General features: G+C 42.4%; 2 protein-coding genes and 2 non-coding genes across 4 annotated transcripts; 1 reads left to right on the forward strand and 3 right to left on the reverse strand.

Moving 5' to 3' along the window:
* Window positions 1-654: 654 nt before the first annotated feature.
* jpt1a (Jupiter microtubule associated homolog 1a) lies at window positions 655-5802 on the reverse strand. Its single transcript, XM_033971670.2, has 5 exons — window positions 5639-5802; window positions 2826-2965; window positions 2068-2153; window positions 1051-1078; window positions 655-981 (listed from the first exon to the last, which is right to left on the reverse strand). The coding sequence occupies exons 1-5, from the start codon at window positions 5692-5694 to the stop codon at window positions 854-856; spliced, it is 438 nt and encodes a 145-aa protein (XP_033827561.1). The 5' UTR covers window positions 5695-5802; the 3' UTR covers window positions 655-853.
* A 3286-nt stretch (window positions 5803-9088) lies between these two features.
* LOC117375379 (small ubiquitin-related modifier 2-like) lies at window positions 9089-11935 on the reverse strand. Its single transcript, XM_033971680.2, has 4 exons — window positions 11793-11935; window positions 11240-11371; window positions 11077-11148; window positions 9089-9864 (listed from the first exon to the last, which is right to left on the reverse strand). The coding sequence occupies exons 1-4, from the start codon at window positions 11811-11813 to the stop codon at window positions 9799-9801; spliced, it is 291 nt and encodes a 96-aa protein (XP_033827571.1). The 5' UTR covers window positions 11814-11935; the 3' UTR covers window positions 9089-9798.
* Window positions 11936-19730: 7795 nt separating this feature from the next.
* On the reverse strand, window positions 19731-19849 carry LOC117379485 (5S ribosomal RNA). The gene has a single exon (XR_004542078.1). It is a non-coding gene; the product is annotated as a 5S ribosomal RNA (ribosomal RNA).
* Window positions 19850-20216: 367 nt separating this feature from the next.
* Window positions 20217-20335, forward strand: LOC117379554 (5S ribosomal RNA). Its single transcript, XR_004542092.1, has one exon. It is a non-coding gene; the product is annotated as a 5S ribosomal RNA (ribosomal RNA).
* The last annotated feature ends 2148 nt before the right edge of the window (window positions 20336-22483 follow it).

Below are 22483 nucleotides of genomic sequence, written 5' to 3' on the forward strand. Positions count from 1 at the left end.
TTAAACTCAGAGTCTGAACTGTCCCGCAGCTTTAAGACACAAACAAACAGCAGGAGACAAGTTTATTGGAGAAGTTTTTATACTGGAAATGCCAAAGTGTGGGACAACAGTGACACCTGGAGTCAGAGGCAGGTACTGCACGAGTGTCCAGAGTGTCTGCAGGATAAAAGGACTGAGGAATGAGCAGTTAAGGTCACTTCAAATTTAACTACACAAAAAAAACAGCCAACAGCGTTTCATTGAAAAATACAAAAAAGGAGTTTGTCTTTTGGGCTGATGATACCGGCAAATTTACAAGCTCACGATTGTAAAAGGCAAGTCGTTTGTTTTTCTATTCTCCTGTAAGATCAAATTCAGAACCACTTTGGCAGTTTTGTCTTAGAAACAGTTTCAAACCAAAATAAAAACAGAATTCATGCAAAATTACCAGAATGGCACAGTAAGAATCTTTAAATCTGATGATAATGTTCATGTTTTGTCACATTCTCACAATACAGACCAGATCATGCAACGTGTAGCACAGCGGGAAAAAGCCCAAACGGATTCAACTTGATTCTGTTCACAGCGTGTGCTCTTCCGACGTTTGGGCACATACAAACAGAATAATAAAACAGCACCTCTCTCGGTTTGGCACAGGTGACTCTGGATTTAAAAAAAGACAGACATAAAGTGCTTTAAACTGAACAAGAAACGAATCAGTAGAAAAACCGTTATCATAAGAGGCGTCGGATAATGCACTTCAGGATGTAAACGAGGATTTCACTATTCCAGGACCTCGGCAGATAACTACAGACACGATGAACACGGTAATGAAGCGACGTGTGGACGGAGGTAACAAAAGGCTGTGAGGTTTTCATCCCAGAATAAGGCTGGATTTGCCGCCTGGAGGGTTCCTGCGTCCCGACGGGGCTCCGGGCTCCTCGGCCGGAGACGCTTCTGCCTGCGGCTGCTCGGGGCACAGCTCAGCGTTAGCACCATGCTCTGAAAACAGGATCATTATATTTTTATATGATGATTTTGATCATGTTGCTGTGTTTGACACACACTCACCAGGATCAGCACAGGGCTGCTCCTCTCCCTAAAAACAGAAATCATTGAGACGATGTTTTTAAAAAGGTTTTATGAACACAACCCAACAACAAGTGAATTCACTGAGGAAAGTTTCTCTGTGTATTTCCTCACATTAAATGTACTTTCTTTCATTTCTTTCAGATTCTATGTGGACGGCATCTGGACAAGTGGAAAGTAACTTGTTCATCTTGGATGATGAAGTTACAGACAGTTCATTACTAAGACTTTTTACAGAGAAACAGCTCTGTCTGGACCCTCTGCCCGTGTTTGTGTGAGGAGAAAGTGTCTGGACACAAACCCACAACCTCAAACAGCCGGAAATGGGTGAGATTCAACCTGGAGTCAGTGGAGCTCAGGTACAGCTGTGGTAACAGCGGCAGGAACGCAGGCCACAGGGCCAGGGGCGCGGGGCCAGGACACAGGGGCAGGAGCGCAGGGGCAGGACACAGGGGCAGGACACAGGGGCAGGACACAGGGGCAGGACACAGGGGCAGGAGCGCGGGGGTCAGGGCACAGGGGCAGGACACAGGGCCAGGAGCGCGGGGGTCAGGGCACAGGGGCAGGGTCAGGAGCGCAGGCCGCAAGGGCGTCTAATGTAAATGCTTTAATTGATGCACTGAGGTGGACACATGTCATCACTGCATCTGTGTCGGTGCAGGTTACACTTAATCTACACTGACACGTTTATCACAGGCCGGCGCCACATCAGCGGCACAGAGTCGGCTGGAACATGCACCGATCCCACCTCTTCACATGGATTTTGGTTTTTCATCAGAGGTATTCACTGTTAATTGTTTCCCACAAATATGACTGAACCACTGCAGGTACGAGTGACCAGCTTCAATAAAAACACATCCAAGAACAGCTCCTGCCCGACGTGAGAGATTACCACACTTCAGAAACACCCATCTGTGCCAGACTACAGCACAGACTTATATAAAGAGTGTTTTTGTGGTATAAAAATGTTCTGTTTGTCTCTCAGGACTTTGTACTTACAGCTGCAGCCGAGTTGGTGGTGGACTGGTCTCTTCTTCTCAGTGGAGCTGAGGACTCTCCACAGAGGACACCAGTGGGCTCCCCACCTACAAAAAATATATTATGTGAAATTTACCAAAAAAGAAATATGCAACATCTGGATCCTGTGGTTCAGTGTTGAAAAAACAAGAATAAACTTTAACATCTAAAAGTTAAAGCCTCTGAAGTGACATTTTAATGCTAAAATTAACTACGTGACGCTTATACCTACTTTTATTACATGGATGTTTTTATTGAAAGTAAGTCCAGACTAAAAGGCTGAGAGGAAGAGTGAAAACAGAACATTCTTGAGCACCTAAAATGCAGGACACTCAGATTCCTCAAACATGAATCAGTTAAAATACAACAGTAGTGAGTTAAAGGTGTGTGTTAAAAGCTCATAATTATCACCTTTACAAACTGTGTCCCATTTAACGTTTGTGATTTAAGCTGAACTACACAAACAGGACGATCATTATGACTGGTCCTGAACGTTTGATTTTGAACTTTTGTATTATTTTAAACGGCTGAAGTGTTTTGAAAGGCGCCTGAAAAGACACATTTGTATTAACATTACATCATTCACTGCCTCGGACAAATGACTCACACAAATTTCCTGTGTTTGGGAAATTTGGAGCTTTCACTTTCACCGGGATGGAGTCTGGACACACAAGTTATCGACGCGTGCCCTCACAGTTTCCTTTATGCAGACGTAGCCGTGTTTTATCTGCACGTCGTACCTGGTGGGTTGTTCCTGCGGTTGGCGTAGGGGTCCTCGGGTTCGGCGAACACACTGGAGGCCATCTTGTTTACTCGGACGGGTTTCTCCTCTTCGTTACCAAAGGATATGTTGGATCCGCCACCGGGAGGACGCAGAACCCTGAGGTAAAAACGTCACAGTTAATGCCTCCGTTTCATGAAATACTTTAAGGCTGCGCTTCACTGAGGTCATGCGCTGGACTCGCAGTAGTAGATCTAAATTAGGTCACCCCAGCTGATGTCGATAATGAGGTCAGAGTCATTAGGCCACACCGTGTAGCCCTTTGTCCCACACATCCTTGAGACGTTTACTTAAACAGCTTCGTCTCCACGTACGGGCTAATCATTTGACGTTTTTCCTTGATGTGCGCTGCGGGGTTCAGTACTCGGTCAAATCCTGTCCATACTTTACATATCACCGTTAAGTAACATCATCAGAAAACACGGCAATAACTTTCACTGCTATAATGACACACAGCTGCACTGCCTGTGATGACGATCCTGTTTCTTAACCCAGAAAAAAACCCCAAAAGGTCATTGTTCTAGGCCCCAAAGGTCAACGAGTCTCTCTGGACAGTGTCAGTGTAACGTCCAGCTCTACTGTGAGGAACCTCAGAGTCTTATTTGACCCAGAGCTCTCATTCACAGCACATAATATCTCCAAAATCCTGCCTAAAAGTAGGATTTTGAAAAACATCCAGGCATTTGTTACGTCAAGGCCAGATTACCGCAACTCCCTCGTCCCTCCAAGCAGCGAGCTCTAAAATCTCTAGAGAAAGTTGTTTGACCTGGTTCAAAATGCAGCGGCCAGGCTCTTAACGGGAACTAAAAGAAGAGAACACATGACCCCAGAGCTGGAGCCACAGCACAAAGCGTCGAGTTTAGTATCAAATGTAAAGTCCCCCTCCTGACCATAGACTGTATGTGTAAAGTCTGGACAGTCTCACATATAAAAGCATAAAGGACATGGCCTCATCGTGTCTGTGAGATGCTCATTTATTTTCTGTGTGTGTCTGAATAAACTAACTAACTAACAGTATCAGATCATCCAAACGGAGCACTCCACTCTCAAAACGCTGGACTGGTGGTTCTAGAGTGTCTAAAAGCTCAGGAGGAGGGAGAGCCTTCACCGACCGAGCTCCTGTTTATGGACTCAGCTCAGTGTTAAAGACGCTCCACACTCTCTACATTTAAGACCAGACTTAAACGTTATGACCAGACCAATGAGGAGCAGAAATAAACCCCACAGTTTTAGCTAAACTGCCGTAGGAGCCCCTCTGTGGGGGGAGTACGGTGACCCGAGCACTAACCCGACTCCTCCCCGTTTCCCTGTCCACAACACTCACGCTTCAGTTCACCAGGAGTCTTTACATTTCTGTTCACGTTGTTCCCTGCCCCACTCCAGTCTGGGGAGTGCAGCTGTTTCAGATGCCCCGCCACTGACTGCCCTGTGATGACTGGACCCTTGATGCCCCTCCCCTGTGCCCTGGTCCTGTTCTGTGGATGACCCCTCCTCTGTCACCTAGACTTGAGTCAGCTCTGGTCCTACAGATGTGACCTTTATCTGCAAATGGACACGCGTTGGACCGGACACATCTGCAGCCTCTCGGCCCTGGTCTCGGCCCTGGTCTCGGCCCTGGTCTCGGCCCTGGTCTCGGCCCTGGTCTCGGCCCTGGTCTCGGCCCTGGTCTCGGTCTAGTTTAGTCCTGGTTTAGTGCTGCTGGTTCAGCCCTGGTTTAGTCCTGGTTTAGCCCTGTGTTGACCTGGTTTAGTCCTGGTTTAGTCCTGGTTTAGTCCTGGTTTAGACCTGGTTTAGACCTGGTTTAGACCTGGTTTAGACCTGGTTTAGACCTGGTTTAGACCTGGTTTAGACCTGGTTTAGACCTGGTTTAGACCTGGTTTAGACCTGGTTCAGCCCTGGATCAGCCCTGGATCAGCCCTGGTTCAGCCCTGGATCAGTCCTGGTTTAGACCTGGTTTAGACCTGGTTTAGACCTGGTTTAGTCCTGGTTTAGTCCTGGTTTAGTCCTGGTTTAGTCCTGGTTTAGTCCTGGTTTAGTCCTGGTTTAGACTCGGTTTAGTCCTGGTTTAGACTCGGTTGCTCTAAGCTCGGCTCATGTTCTGAGACACTTGTCCATTTGCTCGTTTTCTGTTGTGTTTTCTGTTGTTATGTCATATTCACGTGTCTGTTTCACTAAAACTCCCTGTTGGTTAAACCCAAACCGAACTGAACTGAACTGATCCCTGATAAAAGCTCTGGTCCGACGGTTGTGCTGGATGTGAATAAATGATCAGACTAGGCCCCACCCAAAGCTGCACTGGGCAGGGGCCTGTGGATCCTCTGGGTAAAATGATAAGAATGAACAACAGAGAGGCCCGTGCGTAAAGACACGGGCGTAAAGACACGGGCGGCGTGGGCGTGATCCACAGACTGGACAAAAGGAAAGGAAGGAAAAAGGGAAGAAAGGGAGAAAGGGAAAAAGGGAGGCACATGTCGGCCTCGGTCACACATCTCCCTGTGATGGAGGACAAGCTCAACATCCGCATTTACCCGCGCGCAACACGGAACACACTGTCCACACACGGTCCACACTCTGTCCACAAACTGTCCACACACTGTCCACACACTGTCCACACACTGTCCACACACTGTCCTCTGCGCCTCTGTGGGACAAACACACAGCTCAAACCCACTGGTGGCTCATCTGTGCTGCACATTTACACATTACATCACCGCAGATCGCAGCAGAATCCCGTCGCTCTTTGTGTGTTTTGTGTTTTGTGTGTTTTTTTACCTGGAGCTGCTTTTCGCGCCGGGCTCCATCCCTTTAAACGTGGTTGTCGTCGTCATCTCGCACAGACTCGTGTTTCTCTCTCTTCTCGTGTCTGCTCTTCACCTGCTCCTCACCATCACTCTCTTGTTCTGGCCCTGCGCGTCTGGGATGTCCGCGTGAGGCGGAAGTGAGCGCGCGCCGCACATCCGGGCCCTTTCACAACACCTGCAAAAACACAAAACACACAACACCTGCAAAAACACACAACACCTGCAAAAACACACAACACCTGCAAAAACACAAAACACCTGCAAAAACACAACAGCAACACCTGCAAAAACACAACAACAACACCTGCAAAAACACAACAACACACAACACCTGCAAAAACACACAACACCTGCAAAAACACAACAGCAACACCTGCAAAAACACACAACACCTGCAAAAACACAACAGCAACACCTGCAAAAACACAACAGCAACACCTGCAAAAACACACAACACCTGCAAAAACACAACAACAACACCTGCAAAAACACAACAGCAACACCTGCAAAAACACACAACACCTGCAAAAACACAACAGCAACACCTGCAAAAACACAACAGCAACACCTGCAAAAACACACAACACCTGCAAAAACACACAACACCTGCAAAAACACACAACACCTGCAAAAACACAACACCTGCAAAAAACACAACAACACAGAAACATAGAAATACAAAAACACAAACAAAGAAATACAGAAACACAAAAACACATAAACAAAGACATTTTACAAAAATACACAGAGCTGGGAGTCAAGTCAAAGTACAAAAGTGCTGTGTTTAAGGAAAATACAGATGTGTAAAAATTCTAATTAAGTACATTTTACAGTGTGTACTTTTACTTTTACTGCAGTACATTTGAGAGCAGTATCTGTACTTTCTTCTCCACCAGGGCCGGTTCAGCATCTAATCAGACTGAGCAGCTGCTGAGGGCCCCGAGGCCACCAGGGGGCCCCCAAGATATTGAAAATAATATATCAAGTTTTATTGCACACGGGGCTTGTGTGTTTACAGCAGCATAAATATCCTCTAAAACTATTACATTTGTTTAAAATATCTGCTGCTGTGTTTGTTTTTGAGTCGGGCAGAGGTGAGGGCAGCTCTGTGTTTACACCGGAGCAAGGACCCCACATAATGCAAATGTAAGAAACACTGTCGCAACTGGACACATTAAAAAATTCAAATTCAGCTTAGGGCCCCCAGAAAACTAGCGCCGGCCCTGTACTCCACTACATTTTTGAACAGAACTGAAAAGTAAAAAGTACTTTTCATATAATTTGAGGGGTTATTTTTACCAAGTTTATGGAAACATTCTGACTAAAGTTTGAGTTCAAGCTTCAGGTTTGAGCAAAACAAAAATAAACACACAAAATTCGTAAGAAAAACTGAGAAATTGATTCGTATTGTTACTGCTGACCACAAAATGTATAAAATTTGTACAATTTTGTTATCAATATCACTGCATTTACACTAAAAATACTGTGTTCTTTTACTTAAGTAGATGTTTTCATGTAATACTTTGACTTGAGTAACTTTTTACCTCTGTATTTCTGCTTTTACTTTAGTTAAGCAACAAAATTCTTACTAAATACTTCTTCCACCACTGGAAATAAATGATTACACCGAATCTTTAACCCGTCTAACCAACAGTAATAAGTCAAATTGCCATGTTATTTATACTATTTTAAATTAGCACTGAAGGCCTGAATTAAAAAGAAAAAAACTAAAAATATCAAAGAACCCACAGATGAAATAAAAAAAACAAACAAACTCAAGTTTATTATCAAGGGTATGGACTTTTTACATAAAAGGCGGCAAAGATCGATCCATCACCGTTTAAACACAGTCACTTTTATGAGTCTAATGTGGAGACACGGCCTGAGCAACATTAGCTTCAAAAAAAAGACTGGAAAAAATGTGAAAAATCAATAAATTAGTGAAGAGCGAGTCGACGTGAAGCTTGAAATCATCGAAACCGACGACGATGGTGTTTGAGAACCTCTTGACCGGGAAGATTTTTAACCAAAGATTCATCAAGAAACACAGGCTGTAGAAGAAGTGATGTTCATATCTCGATTTACAGACACAAAAGTGAAATAAAAACCCCAGGGTCATGTAGAGCGGGTTAATACGAACATTTAAGACCAGAATGGCGAGTCTGACAGAGAGAAAGTGAACTGGAGCCAGAGTCGATGGAGCTGGACGTGCGCTCATGATCACTTCCTGTTTGGAACGCGGCGGCTAGCACGTTAGCTATGTCCATTTGTAAATACGGACTATGCCAAGAACACAAAATGTATTCCCTTGGTTCTAACGATGTCCGATCTCATCTAAGCACAGCTCTATTGTGAGGGGTTCACGGCCTAAAATCATGACTCTTATTACAAATGAACAGAATTAAACATCCACAAATGGAAATGGTCAGGGATCGGGTCAAACTCACTGTATTAATATTAAAATTATCTGTACATGATCTTAACTTATGAGAAGGATCCAATAGACACTTAAAGAGCCCAGATTACACCGTTTTCTGATGTTGTTTCCTTATAAAAATAATAAAGTTTAGTTTCAATCACACACAGACCCTGGAAATGTAACCCGAGTTCTTTTCTCAAACTGAAAACACTCTGCTCCACCTTGTGATGTCATCGTGTGGTGATACAGGAAGTGCTCCACACCTTCAGTTCTAGAATCATCTGGATCATTTTATCCCTGGAATTGGCAATCTCCACTGAATTAAAGGTAAAGTTTAAGGAGGTTCGTCGGAAATGTAACAGACTAATAATAAAGTGTGACTCAAACATGTGTGAATGAAGCAAAACACAACTCCAGGTCTGTTTTTGACAACGTTCTAACAGGATTTAAACCTCACAAGAGTCAGTTTTTGTATAATATAGGACCTTTAATGCCTCTAAACAAAACACATTAGTTACCACGTACCCAGAAAAATGTGTGGAATTTGTTTTGGCTCTTATAAAAGGCGGTGATGCCAAATGAACTGAGCGTGATGTTGATCATTTATGTACTTAGTCACTGAAGACATAGCAGCTCTACTTACGCATGTGTCGACCTGTCTCAATAATCACGACATCGACTCATTGCTCTACATAAAAAAGCTGGAACTGGGATAGATTATGGAGCTCAAAATGTATTATCTGGATGATTTTGTTGTAATTCGATAAGATTTGAGCTGTAGAGGGTTGATTAAGTCACTGTTATGGCTAAATATTGGTTTATTTATATTGGGTTTGTTCTTCCTTTTCTCTTTTAATGTTAAATTGATAATGATTATTTATGTTTGATTTGCTGTATTATGATTTTAATGTTTTCCTTATTCTGTAAAGCTCATTGAATTTCTTTGTGTACCGATTGTGCTGTACAAATAAACTTGCCTTGGCTTGGCTTTCCACTCGTGTCTTTTAATGAAACTGTCTATATAAAAAGGATTTCCTGGGATTAGGTTGCTTTATTTTAATCTTAAAATCAGTGGCATTAAGTAGCTTCAATATTATCGTTTCTCGCAGATCTTTGTTATGTTGAGGTTCAAAATGTGTTCTCGCGACCTACAAATGGGACAATGTTTTTTTTAAACAGCTAAAACTGTAGCAATAATTTGAAATAATAGGGCTCTTAAAAGTGTAAAACAGCCTAAAGAAAGACGTCGCCTGTTCACGCTAGAGCTGCAACTGATGATTATTTTAGTAGACGACAAGTTAGTTAAATAAATCAGCTAGTATAATTATTTCTGTTGTACAATGGGTCTTTTTAAAATCATTATCGACCAAATAAAGGTTGCAATACAACTGAAGGCTTTTAAATAGAGAATATTTACTAATGTTGTGCGTTTTTAGTGAAAAACCATTAATAATAAATCATTAATAATACCCTGGTTATCACAGGTGTTTTCGTACGTGTTTAGAGTCTGTTTAAAGTCTGTATAGTCCAGATAGTTTTTACGCTTATCAAAATATGGCGATTATGTTTTACAGATGGATTAGTCACGTTGGTTGATCAGTCGTTGCAGCTCTGCGTCAGGACATGGCAGATTCCCAGATGTCAAACGCTGAGGAGAACAAATGGTTGGAGGATGAGCGAGGGAGGTAGAAAATGTTTGAAGGAAATGGTCTTCAGTGTAAAGAGCCTCCCGTTTGCTGCTGGAAAACATCGATTGTGTCTTCGTCTTCCATTTCAAGCTGTAAGAAAAATATGTTTTAAGAATCTGAATCTCAGTTAACTCAGCAATACTAATGTGACAACAACAGTATCCTTCTATTTCACACATGACCAAAAATGAGCATGTGAGAGCTGGGCCTGTCAGAACAATCACTATATCGACTTAACGTTCAATACATGACAGGTGGAACTATATATTATGTTTTCTTTGCACTACTGGGACACATTTTGTTATTTTCTGGCTGTATAATAAGATTTGAGCCGTAAACGTTTCAATTAATAACGTGACTGACTCATTTCAGATGTAAAACAAGTACTAAAGTGTTTCATTCTGCTCTTTATTTATTGCAGCTCGAGCGTTTTTAACAATACTGTAGATTTAGAATAGCTTGTTTTGGTTTAAATCTGCTCTTGGGTTTTTGTATCAGAGGTAAAAATGGGTTTCAATGTTATCGTTTATCATCTATATTTACTTCAAGCTGTCCCTACTGACACATGACGGGCACTTTTAATAGCTCCTTTGGTTATTAGCTACTTTAACAAGTGCTGTTCAATAAAAAAAATTAAATCAAGACGCTTTAACATGTCAAGGAACATTAACTCTTGAGAGAAAACTGCAACGTGAGCTGCTAAAACAAAAAGACCAATGTTTGAAGAGACTTTAGGATTAGCATGTTTCATAACAATATACACTTCAATTACGGCTATGGCAAGTTTGATCAATTCTTAAACAATGTTATGCTGAAAAAAAACATTCATAGAAACATAAGTAGCCCTCCTCCTCTAAGGTCATGACCATAGACTGTTTACATAAATGGACATAGCTAACCTGCTAGCCACCGCGTTCCAAATAGAAAGAGATCATGGCTCCAATTCACTGTCACACAGAAAAACTGTCGCCCCTCTCTGTACCTGCTGCTGTCAGACTTGTTATTTTGGTCTTAAATGTTCGTATTAACCCGCTCTACATGATCCTGGGGTTTTTATTTCACTATTGCGTCTAAATCAACACATGCACATTAATAAGAGACAAATCAGCTGCCTTTTTTTCCCGATTTTGCTCCCGGTAGCGTTAGCCACACGTCGGACTGACAGCGTTGCCTCTGTAACTGCTCTAGCCTCGATGAGCTTGATTTGACTGGAGCTGAACGCTGCGGGTGACGTCACACTCACTTCGTCCACTTCTTTATACGGTCTATGGTCATGACTAAAATGAAACGTCGGAATCTTACCTGTGAAGGGGTGTCAGTTTCATTAATCGGCTGTCCATCAAATCGAAACCTTATTTGGCTAATGGACAAGCCCTGTATAAGCAAATAAGAGCAGTGAGCGTTCAAATCCGGTGTTATCTAGCAGCCTAATGCACTGCCTTGTTTGCATGATTGCGGGCTTTACCTGTCGTTCACAGTAAGCTTTCATGAGTTTGCTGAGTGGAGTGTGCCTTTTGATTTTGAACTGCACCACGGATCCATCTTGTCCTGCCACTTTCAGGTTGATGTGCTCATTGTTTTCTGTCTTGACACCCTCCTAAAGATTGAAAAAGAGAGAGTTGAAGGTTAGATTGCAGTATTACAGTTAGCAGCACAGACCAAACATGTCCATTCATTCAGTCCATATGTGCCCCCACTGTAACTGTGCATAAAAACACACAAACGCACATAAAAACACACAAACACACATCAACCGCCAGGAATTGAGACTCACGGGGTCACTGCACAAATACAACTAGATGAATGATCATATTTATTGAAGCTGTCTCATTCTGATCCATGTTTATAGACACACATTAGCTCACTGTTAGCTAACACTATGCTAACTTCTTCAATGGAATGATTCGTGTAAAGTAAACGGTGGGTTTTTCTTCATCTTACTCTCTGATGTTGTGCCTCAAATGAAACCATCAACCAGCTGATTCTACGCTCCGGCAGGGAACATAAATAAATCTTACCTTTGGTTTTTCATCTGCCATGGCTCCTGTAGCTGCTGCTGTAGTGGTTCAACTAATGCGCATGCGCACAGTCTCCGCGCGCCGCCGCAGCCAGTGTCCGTTTCCCACAGACTCTGTACTGTAGGACTGTACTGTTCAAATGTACAAGGGGAACCCAAGATGGCGGCGTATTGTCTACAGTGGCCTGAGCTCATTGGCGCATGGGCCCAAAAATAATATTCAACATTTTATTAATGAATTTAAACAATTTTTCTCCTTCCTGAAATTGCTCAAATCTGTCTGTGCCAAGAAAATTTTATATTCAATGTCTCAAGTCCTTTTGTTTTAATTCTGGTTTTATAATGTGCTCCTTTTTTATGCCTTACAAAAGCTGTTATCGTCATATTATTTATTTATATGTTATTACCTCTACAAGGTTTTGTAATGATAACGTTTAATAAGATTAAATTAATAATTAAAATAAATTATAATAACAAAATAAATAATAATCCGGACTAGCCCCTCCCACCATATGACGTCAGAATCAGAGTGAGAGCAGCGAGAGCAGAGCCCGCGCGGGCTAAGAGCGGAGCTAGCGCGGAGCTAACGCGTGCTCAGAGCGGGGCTAGCGCGAGGCTAAGTGTGGAGCTAACGCGAGGCTAATGCGGACCTATCTTGGGCTCAGAGCGGGGCTAACGCGGAGCTAATGTGGACTTATCTCGGGCTCAGAGCGGGGCTCAGAGCGGGGCTCAGAGCGGGGCTAACGCGGAGCTAACGCGGAGCTACCGTTGAGCTAACGCGGGCTCAGAGCGGGCTAGGCTAAATCTTACAAAGCAAACTTTTTGGCGCTTTGCAGAATTACATTTTTTGTACGTTCATGATGTGAAAATATAGAAGAATCCTACAGAATCCGACCTTTGTGAAAGCTTAATGCCCTGTCAGCCGAACACAAGTAGTTTGAATTTACAAAAAAAACCAAAACTTCATTGTGTTCTATGGGAGAATTCTGTGTGGGCCCGAGCTGCATCCTGTACTGATAACTTTTTCTTTTTTTACTTTTACTTTTGCTACATGTGGACTTGATGACATCAGCTCATGAACTCTGACAGAAATGTAAAAGTATTTAACAAATAAAGCAGAACATGAGCCCCTCACTCTTTACTGTCACCGTCCTCGTTATTTAGGCCAAATGTGTGAGCCATTGAGAGTTATGTTTATTCTGCTCAAAAAGGCTTTATTTTAACTAATATGTCAGTATATTTGTTTTCAGAATTGAATTCAAATGTCCTGTATTTGTATCAAAGCGTTGATGTCTTTATTTTATTCATTTTTATATATCTTATTTTAAAAAATAATACCATGAAACCTGCTGATGAGCTTATTTGAGTGAACATGCACATTTAGTCTAAGATGAATTATTATAATGTGATGATAAATAATAAAATTATTAAAAATAATGATGCTAAAAATGAAAATATGCAGCTTTAGGTACATTTAAATTTATTTACGATTCAGTTTGAGTTTGTTTCAAAGTTTCTGGTATTAAAAAGCAGCTGCATTTGTCACATATGTTCACATAATTGTAAACTAATAATTGTGAGGCTCTGTACAGTATTTTTGCTCTTCACAGTACTTTACTTTTCTGGACTGGTCTGATGTTTTTCCTGGGATCTGCTGTAGTCACTCCTCCAGTTTGGGGGTCTCTACCTTCACCTTCCAGACCTTCTCCAGCTCTTCTCTGAGCCCCTGGTGTTCCTCTCGTTTCTCCTCTTTCTTCCTGATGTTCTCTTGGTTCTGTGATGTCCATCTCTTTGCTCTGTTGTTTCTCCACCTCCACAGTGTCCGGTCGGTCCATTCTGTCCGTCTGTATCTGAAGTCCCACAGTCCACTCATTCTCCACGACCTTTGGAGATGTTTCCCATGTTGATCTTGGTGTCTCCAGTCCGTCCTCTGCACTGATGTTTCCGGACACTGTGGCGCCGTGTTTGTTTCCCTGGAGCATCTCACACTGATGGTATATCCCATGTAGGGGCTTGTCCTGAGAATAGATTTATATTTAAATATGAAACTATAATTCCATCGTTTTATGTCACCAGGTTTTTGATGAACACATTTCTTTTGCTTTAGTGAAAATCCGATGTCATTATTGAGTTATTTCTGCTAATCTGAGCGACCGTGTAAATGTAACGAACATTAAAATACCCAAACCTGAACACAACACAGCTCATTATTATGATCTTTATTAATAAAAAACACAAAAAACCTCTGACGTATTCGCACTCGGAGGCAAAGTTTCATCAGAGGCAAAGGTTTTTCAAGTTTAAGTTTTGGGCTGAAAGGTTTGCAACTAAAATAAGAATTGATTTTTAAAAGTCGCAGCTGCTCTGACGTTGCGTTCTCTGTCTGTTTAGTCACGATCCCAGAGGAGCGGCGCGACGAAGACCACGAATTTAAGGCAAAGGTTAAATCTCCCAAACAGAGGAGGAAGAGACGAGACGTGAAATGTGACCTGCAGCTGGTGAAACGGCGGGTTTGAGCGTAACAAGGTGTGAATTCTTAGTAAAATGTTAATTCTCGTATGTATATTTTAGTTTTTTTTTCGCTCCCAGTTCACTGTTTTCTAAAGACACAGCAGCTGGTGATGTTTTGCTCGTCATTCATGTGTTTCATTGCGTTGCATCATGGGAAACTTTGTCAGGAGATAAGGTCAAAGCTTTAAAACACATGAACATAACGACAAAGGTCTGGTCTGTGGGTTAAACTTTCAAACGCTGTGGGTGAACGTGCCCTTTCATTTATATCAGAGGAGGCAAATTAGGCAATTTTAGGCAAATTAAGGCAAATTTATCTGTTATCTTGTTTCCATTTTCCTGCTGTTCAGATCTTGATCCAAAATGGCTCCCAGATCCACATTCAGGTTAAAGTTTAAATGCAGGTCACCACTGATGCGCTGGTGAATGGAAAAATGAGGGTTGTTCTTTGTCTGATGCTGACATACATTTGTCAGGTATCGGTATCGGTGAGTACTCAGACCAAATCCCTGATCCGATACCGCTCTGTGAATGACGATCTGACGACCACAGATGAAATACAGACTGAGACTGTGGAGCCTCTGCACACGATTAAAGAACTAAACCAGGACTGAACCAGGTCTAAACCAGGACTAAACCAGGTCTAAACCAGGGCCAAACCAGGACTAAACCAGGACTGAACCAGGACTAAACCAGGACTGAACCAGGACTAAACCAGGACTGACCAGGACTAAACCAGGGCTAAACCAGGACTAAACCAGGACTGAACCAGGACTAAACCAGGACTGAACCAGGACTAAACCAGGACTGAACCAGGACTGAACCAGGACTGAACCAGGACTAAACCAGGTCTAAACCAGGACTAGACCAGGACTAGACCAGGACAGAAACCAGGACTAAACCAGGACTAAACCAGGTCAAAACCAGGTCTAAACCAGGACTAAACCAGGACTGAACCAGGACTAGACCAGGACAGAAACCAGGACTAAACCAGGTCAAAACTAGGACTGAACCAGGTCAAAACCAGAGCTAAACCAGGACTGAACCAGGACTAAACCAGGACTGAACCAGGGCTAAACCAGGACTAAACCAGGTCTAAACCAGGTCTAAACCAGGTACAAGTATCATTATCAGATGGGACTAAAATGAAGAAATAAATAAATGGAATCAGATCAACACTGAAAAAAATCCCCAAAAGTCGATGAATCCAGCTGTTTACGATCAACAACAGTTTAAACATCGTCCCACTGACATTTAGTCTGAGGTAAAAACAGACTCCAGGGAAACTTGAGGTTTGGGGTTTTTTCTGTTTGAAAATCTGTGGACTAGGACTAAACCAGGACTAAACCAGGACTAAACCAGGTCTAAACCAGGTCTAAACCAGGTCAAAACCAGGGCTAAACCAGGACTAAACCAGGGCTAAACCAGGTCAAAACCAGGGCTAAACCAGGTCTAAACCAGGTCAAAACCAGGGCGAAACCAGGACTAAACCAGGGCTAAATCAGGTCAAAACCAGGACTAAACCAGGTCAAAACCAGGGCTAAACCAGGACTAAACCAGGTCTAAACCAGGTCAAAACCAGGTCTAAACCAGGGCTAAACCAGGTCAAAACCAGGGCTAAACCAGGACTAAACCAGGGCTAAACCAGGTCAAAACCAGGGCTAAACCAGGACTAAACCAGGTCAAAACCAGGTCTAAACCGGGGCTAAACCAGGTCAAAACCAGGTCTAAACCAGGGCCAAACCAGGACTAAACCAGGTCAAAACCAGGGCTAAACCAGGACTAAACCAGGGCTAAACCAGGTCAAAACCAGGGCTAAACCAGGTCTAAACCAGGTCAAAACCAGGGCTAAACCAGGATTAAACCAGGGCTAAACCAGGTCAAAACCAGGGCTAAACCAGGACTAAACCAGGTCTAAACCGGGGCTAAACCAGGTCAAAACCAGGTCTAAACCAGGGCCAAACCAGGACTAAACCAGGACTAAACCAGGTCAAAACCAGGGCTAAACCAGGACTAAACCAGGGCTAAACCAGGTCAAAACCAGGGCTAAACCAGGTCTAAACCAGGTCAAAACCAGGGCTAAACCAGGTCAAAACCAGGTCTAAACCAGGTCAAAACCAGGGCTAAACCAGGTCAAAACCAGGGCTAAACCAGGACTAAACCAGGGCTAAACCAGGTCAAAACCAGGTCTAAACCAGGTCTAAACCAGGGCTAAACCAGGTCAAAACCAGGGCTAAACCAGGACTAAACCAGGGCTAAACCAGGTCAAAACCAGGTCTAAACCAGGGCTAAACCAGGGCTAAACCAGGTCAAAACCAGGTCTAAACCAGGGCTAAACCAGGACTAAACCAGGTCTAAACCAGGTCAAAACCAGGGCTAAACCAGGACTAAACCAGGACTAAACCAGGTACAAGTATCATTATCAAATGGGACTAAAATAAATAAACAAATAAATGGAATCAGATCAACACTGATAAAACTCCCCAAAACTCCATGAATCCGTCTGTAAAGAATCCACAGTTTGAACATCGTCCCTCCCAGTCTGTTATTTCCTGTGCGTGATGTAAAAAGACAGAGACTCCAGGGAAGCTTGAGGTTTTGGGTTTTCCAGTTTACGTGTGGATATGTCACTTTAACGACATCTGGCTCCTTTATGTCGACGGGAAAATACTAAAAACAAATTAAGATCAACGGTGGAAGGTAACGAAGTACAAGGAGTAAAGTGCTGTACTTATCTGTACTTTACTTAAGTACATTTTACAGTGTGTACTTTCTAATTTTACTTGAGTACATTTGAGACCAATATCTGTACTTTCTACTGCACTACATTTATGAACTGGACTGAAAAGTAAAAGTACTTTTCATCTGAGTATTTTTACCATGTTCGTGGAAACATCCTGAATAAAGTTTAAGAGTTTAAGCTTCGACTTTGAGCAAAACAAAAATAAAAACACAAAAATAAATAAGAAATTGATTCATGACTGTCGATCAAAATATAATTTTTAATCAATATCAGTCCATTTACACTTTAACAAAGACAAGGCAGGTTTATTTGTACAGCACAATTCATACACAAAGTAATTCAAAGTGTTTTACAGAATAAGAAAGACATTAAAATCACACAAATCAAAACAATAATCACAAATAATCATCAGAAAATGACCATTAAAACAGAAAAGTGCAGAATAAAAATCCTTTAAGTCACAGCAGATAAACAGAACTGAGTCTGGATTTAAACTTTGTCAAAGTCGAGGTCTGAGTCACATCTACAGGAAGAAAGAGACAGATTTAAACTGAACAAAACTCAAACACTTTAGACCTGGTTTAGTCCTGGTTTAGTCCTGGTCTACTCCTGGTTTAGTCCTGGTTTAGTCCTGGTCTACTCCTGGTTTAGTCCTGGTTTAGTCCTGGTTTAGTCCTGGTCTACTCCTGGTTTAGTCCTGGTTTAGTCCTGTTTTAGTCCTGGTTTAGTCCTGGTTTAGTCCTGGTTTAGTCCTGGTCTACTCCTGGTCTACTCCTGGTTTAGTCCTGGTTTAGTCCTGGTTTAGTCCTGGTCTACTCCTGGTCTACTCCTGGTTTAGTCCTGTTTAGTCCTGGTCTACTCCTGGTTTAGTCCTGGTTTAGTCCTGGTTTAGTCCTGGTCTACTCCTGGTTTAGTCCTGGTTTAGTCCTGGTTTAGTCCTGGTCTACTCCTGGTTTAGTCCTGGTTTAGTCCTGGTTTAGTCCTGGTTTAGTCCTGGTCTACTCCTGGTCTACTCCTGGTTTAGTCCTGGTTTAGTCCTGGTTTAGTCCTGGTCTACTCCTGGTCTACTCCTGGTTTAGTCCTGTTTAGTCCTGGTCTACTCCTGGTTTAGTCCTGGTTTAGTCCTGTTTAGTCCTGGTTTAGTCCTGGTCTACTCCTGGTTTAGTCCTGTTTAGTCCTGGTTTAGTCCTGGTCTACTCCTGGTTTAGTCCTGTTTTAGTCCTGGTTTAGTCCTCCTCATGTGAGATGTTTCTTGTGGCTCATGTGGGAGATGTTCTTTGGTGCTGGTCCATGGAGAGACTTGTTCACACTGAGCTGCTTTAAAGTCTCTGAGCCACAGGAGCCACAGACCTGAGCCACAGGACACATGTGTGAAGTACTTCCTGGTTCTAGACCTGAGCACAGGACACATGTGTGAAGTACTTCCTGGTTCTAGACCTGAGCACAGGACACGGCCGTGTACCAATTCGCCAAACTGGCCTTAGAATCACCATTCAAAGTGTGCATCGAAGGGCAGTTACGTAATTTCCGGCGCGACAAGGCCTGTCCCATTTCAACGCACCCTACTGAATGCGGCCGACAAACCTGCCCTTCCTTTTGCACCGTTTCCATGGAGATCGGCTGCTATATCCCATCATGCACCGCGACTACGCAAGAAACAGAAGAAAATGGAGTCCTCTGCACAATACACGTTCAAATGTTCGTACTGGTTTACCTCATCAGTGCGACATGAAACTGTTAAATCTGAATAAAGATCTGTACAGTGTGTTTGATGATTAAAAAGGAGGAGAGTTACATGGAATAAAGGAATGTGCAGTTATTGCTAGACAATAAGAAAACATTATTATCATTAAAAATTATTACTGCAATAAGAATAATGTAAGAATGTTTGTTTCTATTGTGTCAAAGACCAAGAGACTGAAACATAAGGTCAGAAGGTTTAATGATCCACACAGGTAATGTGAACAATGAAGCAACGGACTCTGAGGAAAGGACAGAACAGAGTCCTGAGACGTGATATTCTTTACAGGCTGAAGGATCAAGGCCAGTATCACCTCAACATATGGATCCATTTTAAAACTGGAGTCCACTAGAAAGGTTTGTCTTTCAATGTTATTAGTATAAATAGAAAGGAGTAAACACTGCTGTCTCTCCATATGATTAAATGTTAAAACACTAATAAATTGTATGTTTGTTATAGATCACAAAGAAGCTAACTGGGCCAACAAAGGGCACTGCACAGTGGCTCTCTTCAGTTGGCAATGAGATGGGTCAAGTGCTCATCAGTGTCCTGACTGCTGGAGAAGGCCCAGGTTTGGATCTCATGGCTGCGGGCTTGGTAGACGGGTAATTTGCCTTTTTTTTACTTCATCGGGAGTGCAAGTACAAGTCCAGTATGTATATACACACATGAGGAGGGAGGGGACACACATGAGGAGGGAGGGGACACAGACAGAGGGGGAGGGGACACAGACAGAGGGGGAGGGGCCACAGACGGAGGGGGAGGGGAGACCAAGCTCTGAGTCAATGTCAGTCTGGAGAGGAACAGGAGAGAACTAATGAAACGACTTTTGGCAAACAAGTGTTTTAAAGAAACAATCGTTTATCAAAACCAGGCAACTTCAGTGTTTTACAGCTTTTAAGGACTAAAAGAAAACATATTAAACAGCCCTCTGCAGAATAAAAAGCTTACAGCACCTGGTATTCCCAGGCGGTCTCCCATCCAAGTACTAACCAGGCCCGACCCTGCTTAGCTTCCGAGATCAGACGAGATCGGGCGTGTTCAGAGTGGTATGGCCGTAAGCGAGGGACACACTGCTGGGGATTGTATTTATATCTACTCTATACCTGTTACACATGTTTACTGGAGTCATGAAATTTACATTTTAAACCAAAAGAAAATCCTGCTCAAATGTGACAGTGACTGTTTGGAGACACACTTTGTGGTTTTTCCATTTCTCAGTTGTTATCTGCAGCACAGTTCAGCCCTTTTACTTTATTCTATTCTATTTGTTATTAAAGTAAAGGTATACTTTATTGAACCTCATGGGGACATGCATCCTCTGCATTCGATCCAGCGATTTGTCTTATTGTGGATGTCAAAAGCTGCATGTACTTCTATTCATAGACTTGAATATAGATATAAAAACAGTGTCACATTCATGTCCCCTCGCTTACGGCCATACCACTCTGAACACGCCCGATCTCGTCTGATCTCGGAAGCTAAGCAGGGTCGGGCCTGGTTAGTACTTGGATGGGAGACCGCCTGGGAATACCAGGTGCTGTAAGCTTTTATCTTTCCTTTCTTTTTCAAACTGTTATCTAGAGTTATTATTATTGTTTTGAGTGAAAACAAACACATTAGCCTGATTACATGACTGTCATGTTCTTTTGTACAAATTACTGTTACTACTGCACTACTGCAATATGACCAGAAGAGGGAGCTGTTCTGATACTTTTCTACATTGTAAAACTCTCAGGTGGAGTTCTTGTGCTTACTGGGTTCATGTGTTTTGGTTGTTATGTTTGTTTTTTTTGGTTCATAATTTAACTCCATCACATATAAAAGAACAGAATGTTACATGGTTGAATGCAAAGAAAAAAACAACAAAGAAAGTCAAAATAACCACGTGTACCTAAAGAACGCCACTGCTGCAGTTACTATTTAGCCCCTATAACTCACTTTAAGCTACGGCTGCACAATATGTCACAATCAAATCAAAAATTCCATTTGATTTGGTCAAAGAACAATATATCATGTTTTTTAAGTCTTGTAGTTTCGACCTCTACAAACATGCTCTGAAATGCGTGGGATTCTTGTCTCAAATGTTTATGCTCTTGTAGTTATTTACAATGTGCACTCTGAACAGAATCCTGCTTTTTAAACATCACAAATCTAATCACAAGAGTTTTTCTTACATCTTCAGCCGCAGTGTTGAACCAGAGAGAGGGAGGGGCCACACATGAGGAGGGAGGGGCCACACATGAGGAGGGAGGGGCCACACATGAGGAGGGAGGGGCCACAGAGGAAGGGGCCACACATGAGGAGGGAGGGGCCACACGAGAGATTGGACATTACATTACCTTTTAGATCTGATACTACAAACTTTAAAATTCAAAAAACACAGTCTCAAAGTTAAATCTCTTCTTTACAGAAAAATGTGAAATTTGCTGGAGACTGAGCAGCAGCATCACCAGGATGTGCCACAGGAGGAGGAGGAGGAGGAGGAGGAGGAGGAGGAGGAGGAGGAGATGACATTAAGTTTATAATTCATTTCTTTCAACTACACAAAAGTTTTTTAGAGTGAAGACGTTTTGCTGCTCGTCCAAGACATTTCTTCAGCTCTGGTCAGATTACTGCTGGACACAAACACAGATATTTGTTCAGTTTCTTTTTGTTAATCAGGTCACTTGACGTTCACTCATTTAATTGTATTTTACACAGAGGTTCAGGTCCTAATGGAGCTCATCCTCACGTTGACGTGTGGCTGAGGTTTCACCAGGTCACACACACAAACACCGACGTGTGCAGTGTGTTTGGGCCCAATGAAGTAGTAGTAGTAGTAGTAGTAGTAGTAGCAGTAGCAGTAGTAGTACTTGTACTAGTAGTAGTAGTAGCAGTAGCAGTAGCAGTAGCAGTAGCAGTAGCAGTAACAGTAGTAGCAGTAGTTGCAGTTATTGCAGTAGTTGCAGTAGTAGTAGTAGTAGTAGTAGTAGTAGTAGTAGAAGTAGTAGTAGTAGTAATAGTAGTAGTAGCAGTAGCAGTAGTAGTAGTAGTTGCAGTTATTGCAGTAGTTGCAGTAGTAGTAGCAGTAGTAGTAGTAGTAGTAGTAGTAGTAGTAGTAGTAGTAGTAGTAGTAGTAGTAGTAGTAGTAGTAGTAATTGAAAAGCTCTTATAAAGTCAAAAACATAATTTCACTTTCACATCAGATTACAATTTTTCTCAATTTCCCCAGAAGAGGGACACGTTTCACTGTGATACTTGTTGTTTTCATATTGTCCAGAAGAGGGAGCCATTTCCCTGTGACAGCTGTTCACAGTTTCACACAGACCTGCGCATGAGTCAATGCTGGGTAGTGTCGAGGAGGAGCAGTACTACCACTAGAAGTAGTAGTTGTCATGGTAGTAGTAGTAGTAGTATTAGTATTAGTAGTAGCAGTAGCAGTAGCAGTAGCAGTAGTAGTAGTAGTAATAGTAGTAGTAGTAGTAGTAGTAGGAGTAGTAGCAGTAGTAGTAGTAATAGTAGTATGTTGGTGTAGTAGTAGTAGTAGCAGCAGTAGCAGTAGTAGCAGCAGTAGTAGTAGTAGTAGTACTAGTAGTAGTATTAGTAGTAGTAGTAGTATAGTAGTAGTAGCAGCAGTAGTAGTATTGTTGTAGTAGTAGTAGTAAATGACATCCCATTCTCCTGTATCCCTGTGTGTCAGATGCCCTCCCATTCT

The sequence above is a fragment of the Periophthalmus magnuspinnatus genome, chromosome 1 (genome assembly GCF_009829125.3).
Source record: "Periophthalmus magnuspinnatus isolate fPerMag1 chromosome 1, fPerMag1.2.pri, whole genome shotgun sequence".
Taxonomy (NCBI): domain Eukaryota; kingdom Metazoa; phylum Chordata; class Actinopteri; order Gobiiformes; family Gobiidae; genus Periophthalmus; species Periophthalmus magnuspinnatus.

Coding starts and splice junctions, on each gene's coding strand:
- jpt1a (XM_033971670.2), bottom strand. CDS start 5,694: ATGACGACGACAACCACGTTTAAAGGGATGGAGCCCGGCGCGAAAAGC. Junction 2,966..5,638: donor GGCGCGAAAAGCAGCTCCAG/GTAAAAAAACAC, acceptor TTTTTACCTCAG/GGTTCTGCGTCCTCCCGGTG. Junction 982..1,050: donor GCAGCCCTGTGCTGATCCTG/GTGAGTGTGTGT, acceptor TCCTGTTTTCAG/AGCATGGTGCTAACGCTGAG.
- LOC117375379 (XM_033971680.2), bottom strand. CDS start 11,813: ATGGCAGATGAAAAACCAAAG. Junction 11,372..11,792: donor TGGCAGATGAAAAACCAAAG/GTAAGATTTATT, acceptor TTCAATCTTTAG/GAGGGTGTCAAGACAGAAAA. Junction 11,149..11,239: donor AAGCTTACTGTGAACGACAG/GTAAAGCCCGCA, acceptor TTGCTTATACAG/GGCTTGTCCATTAGCCAAAT.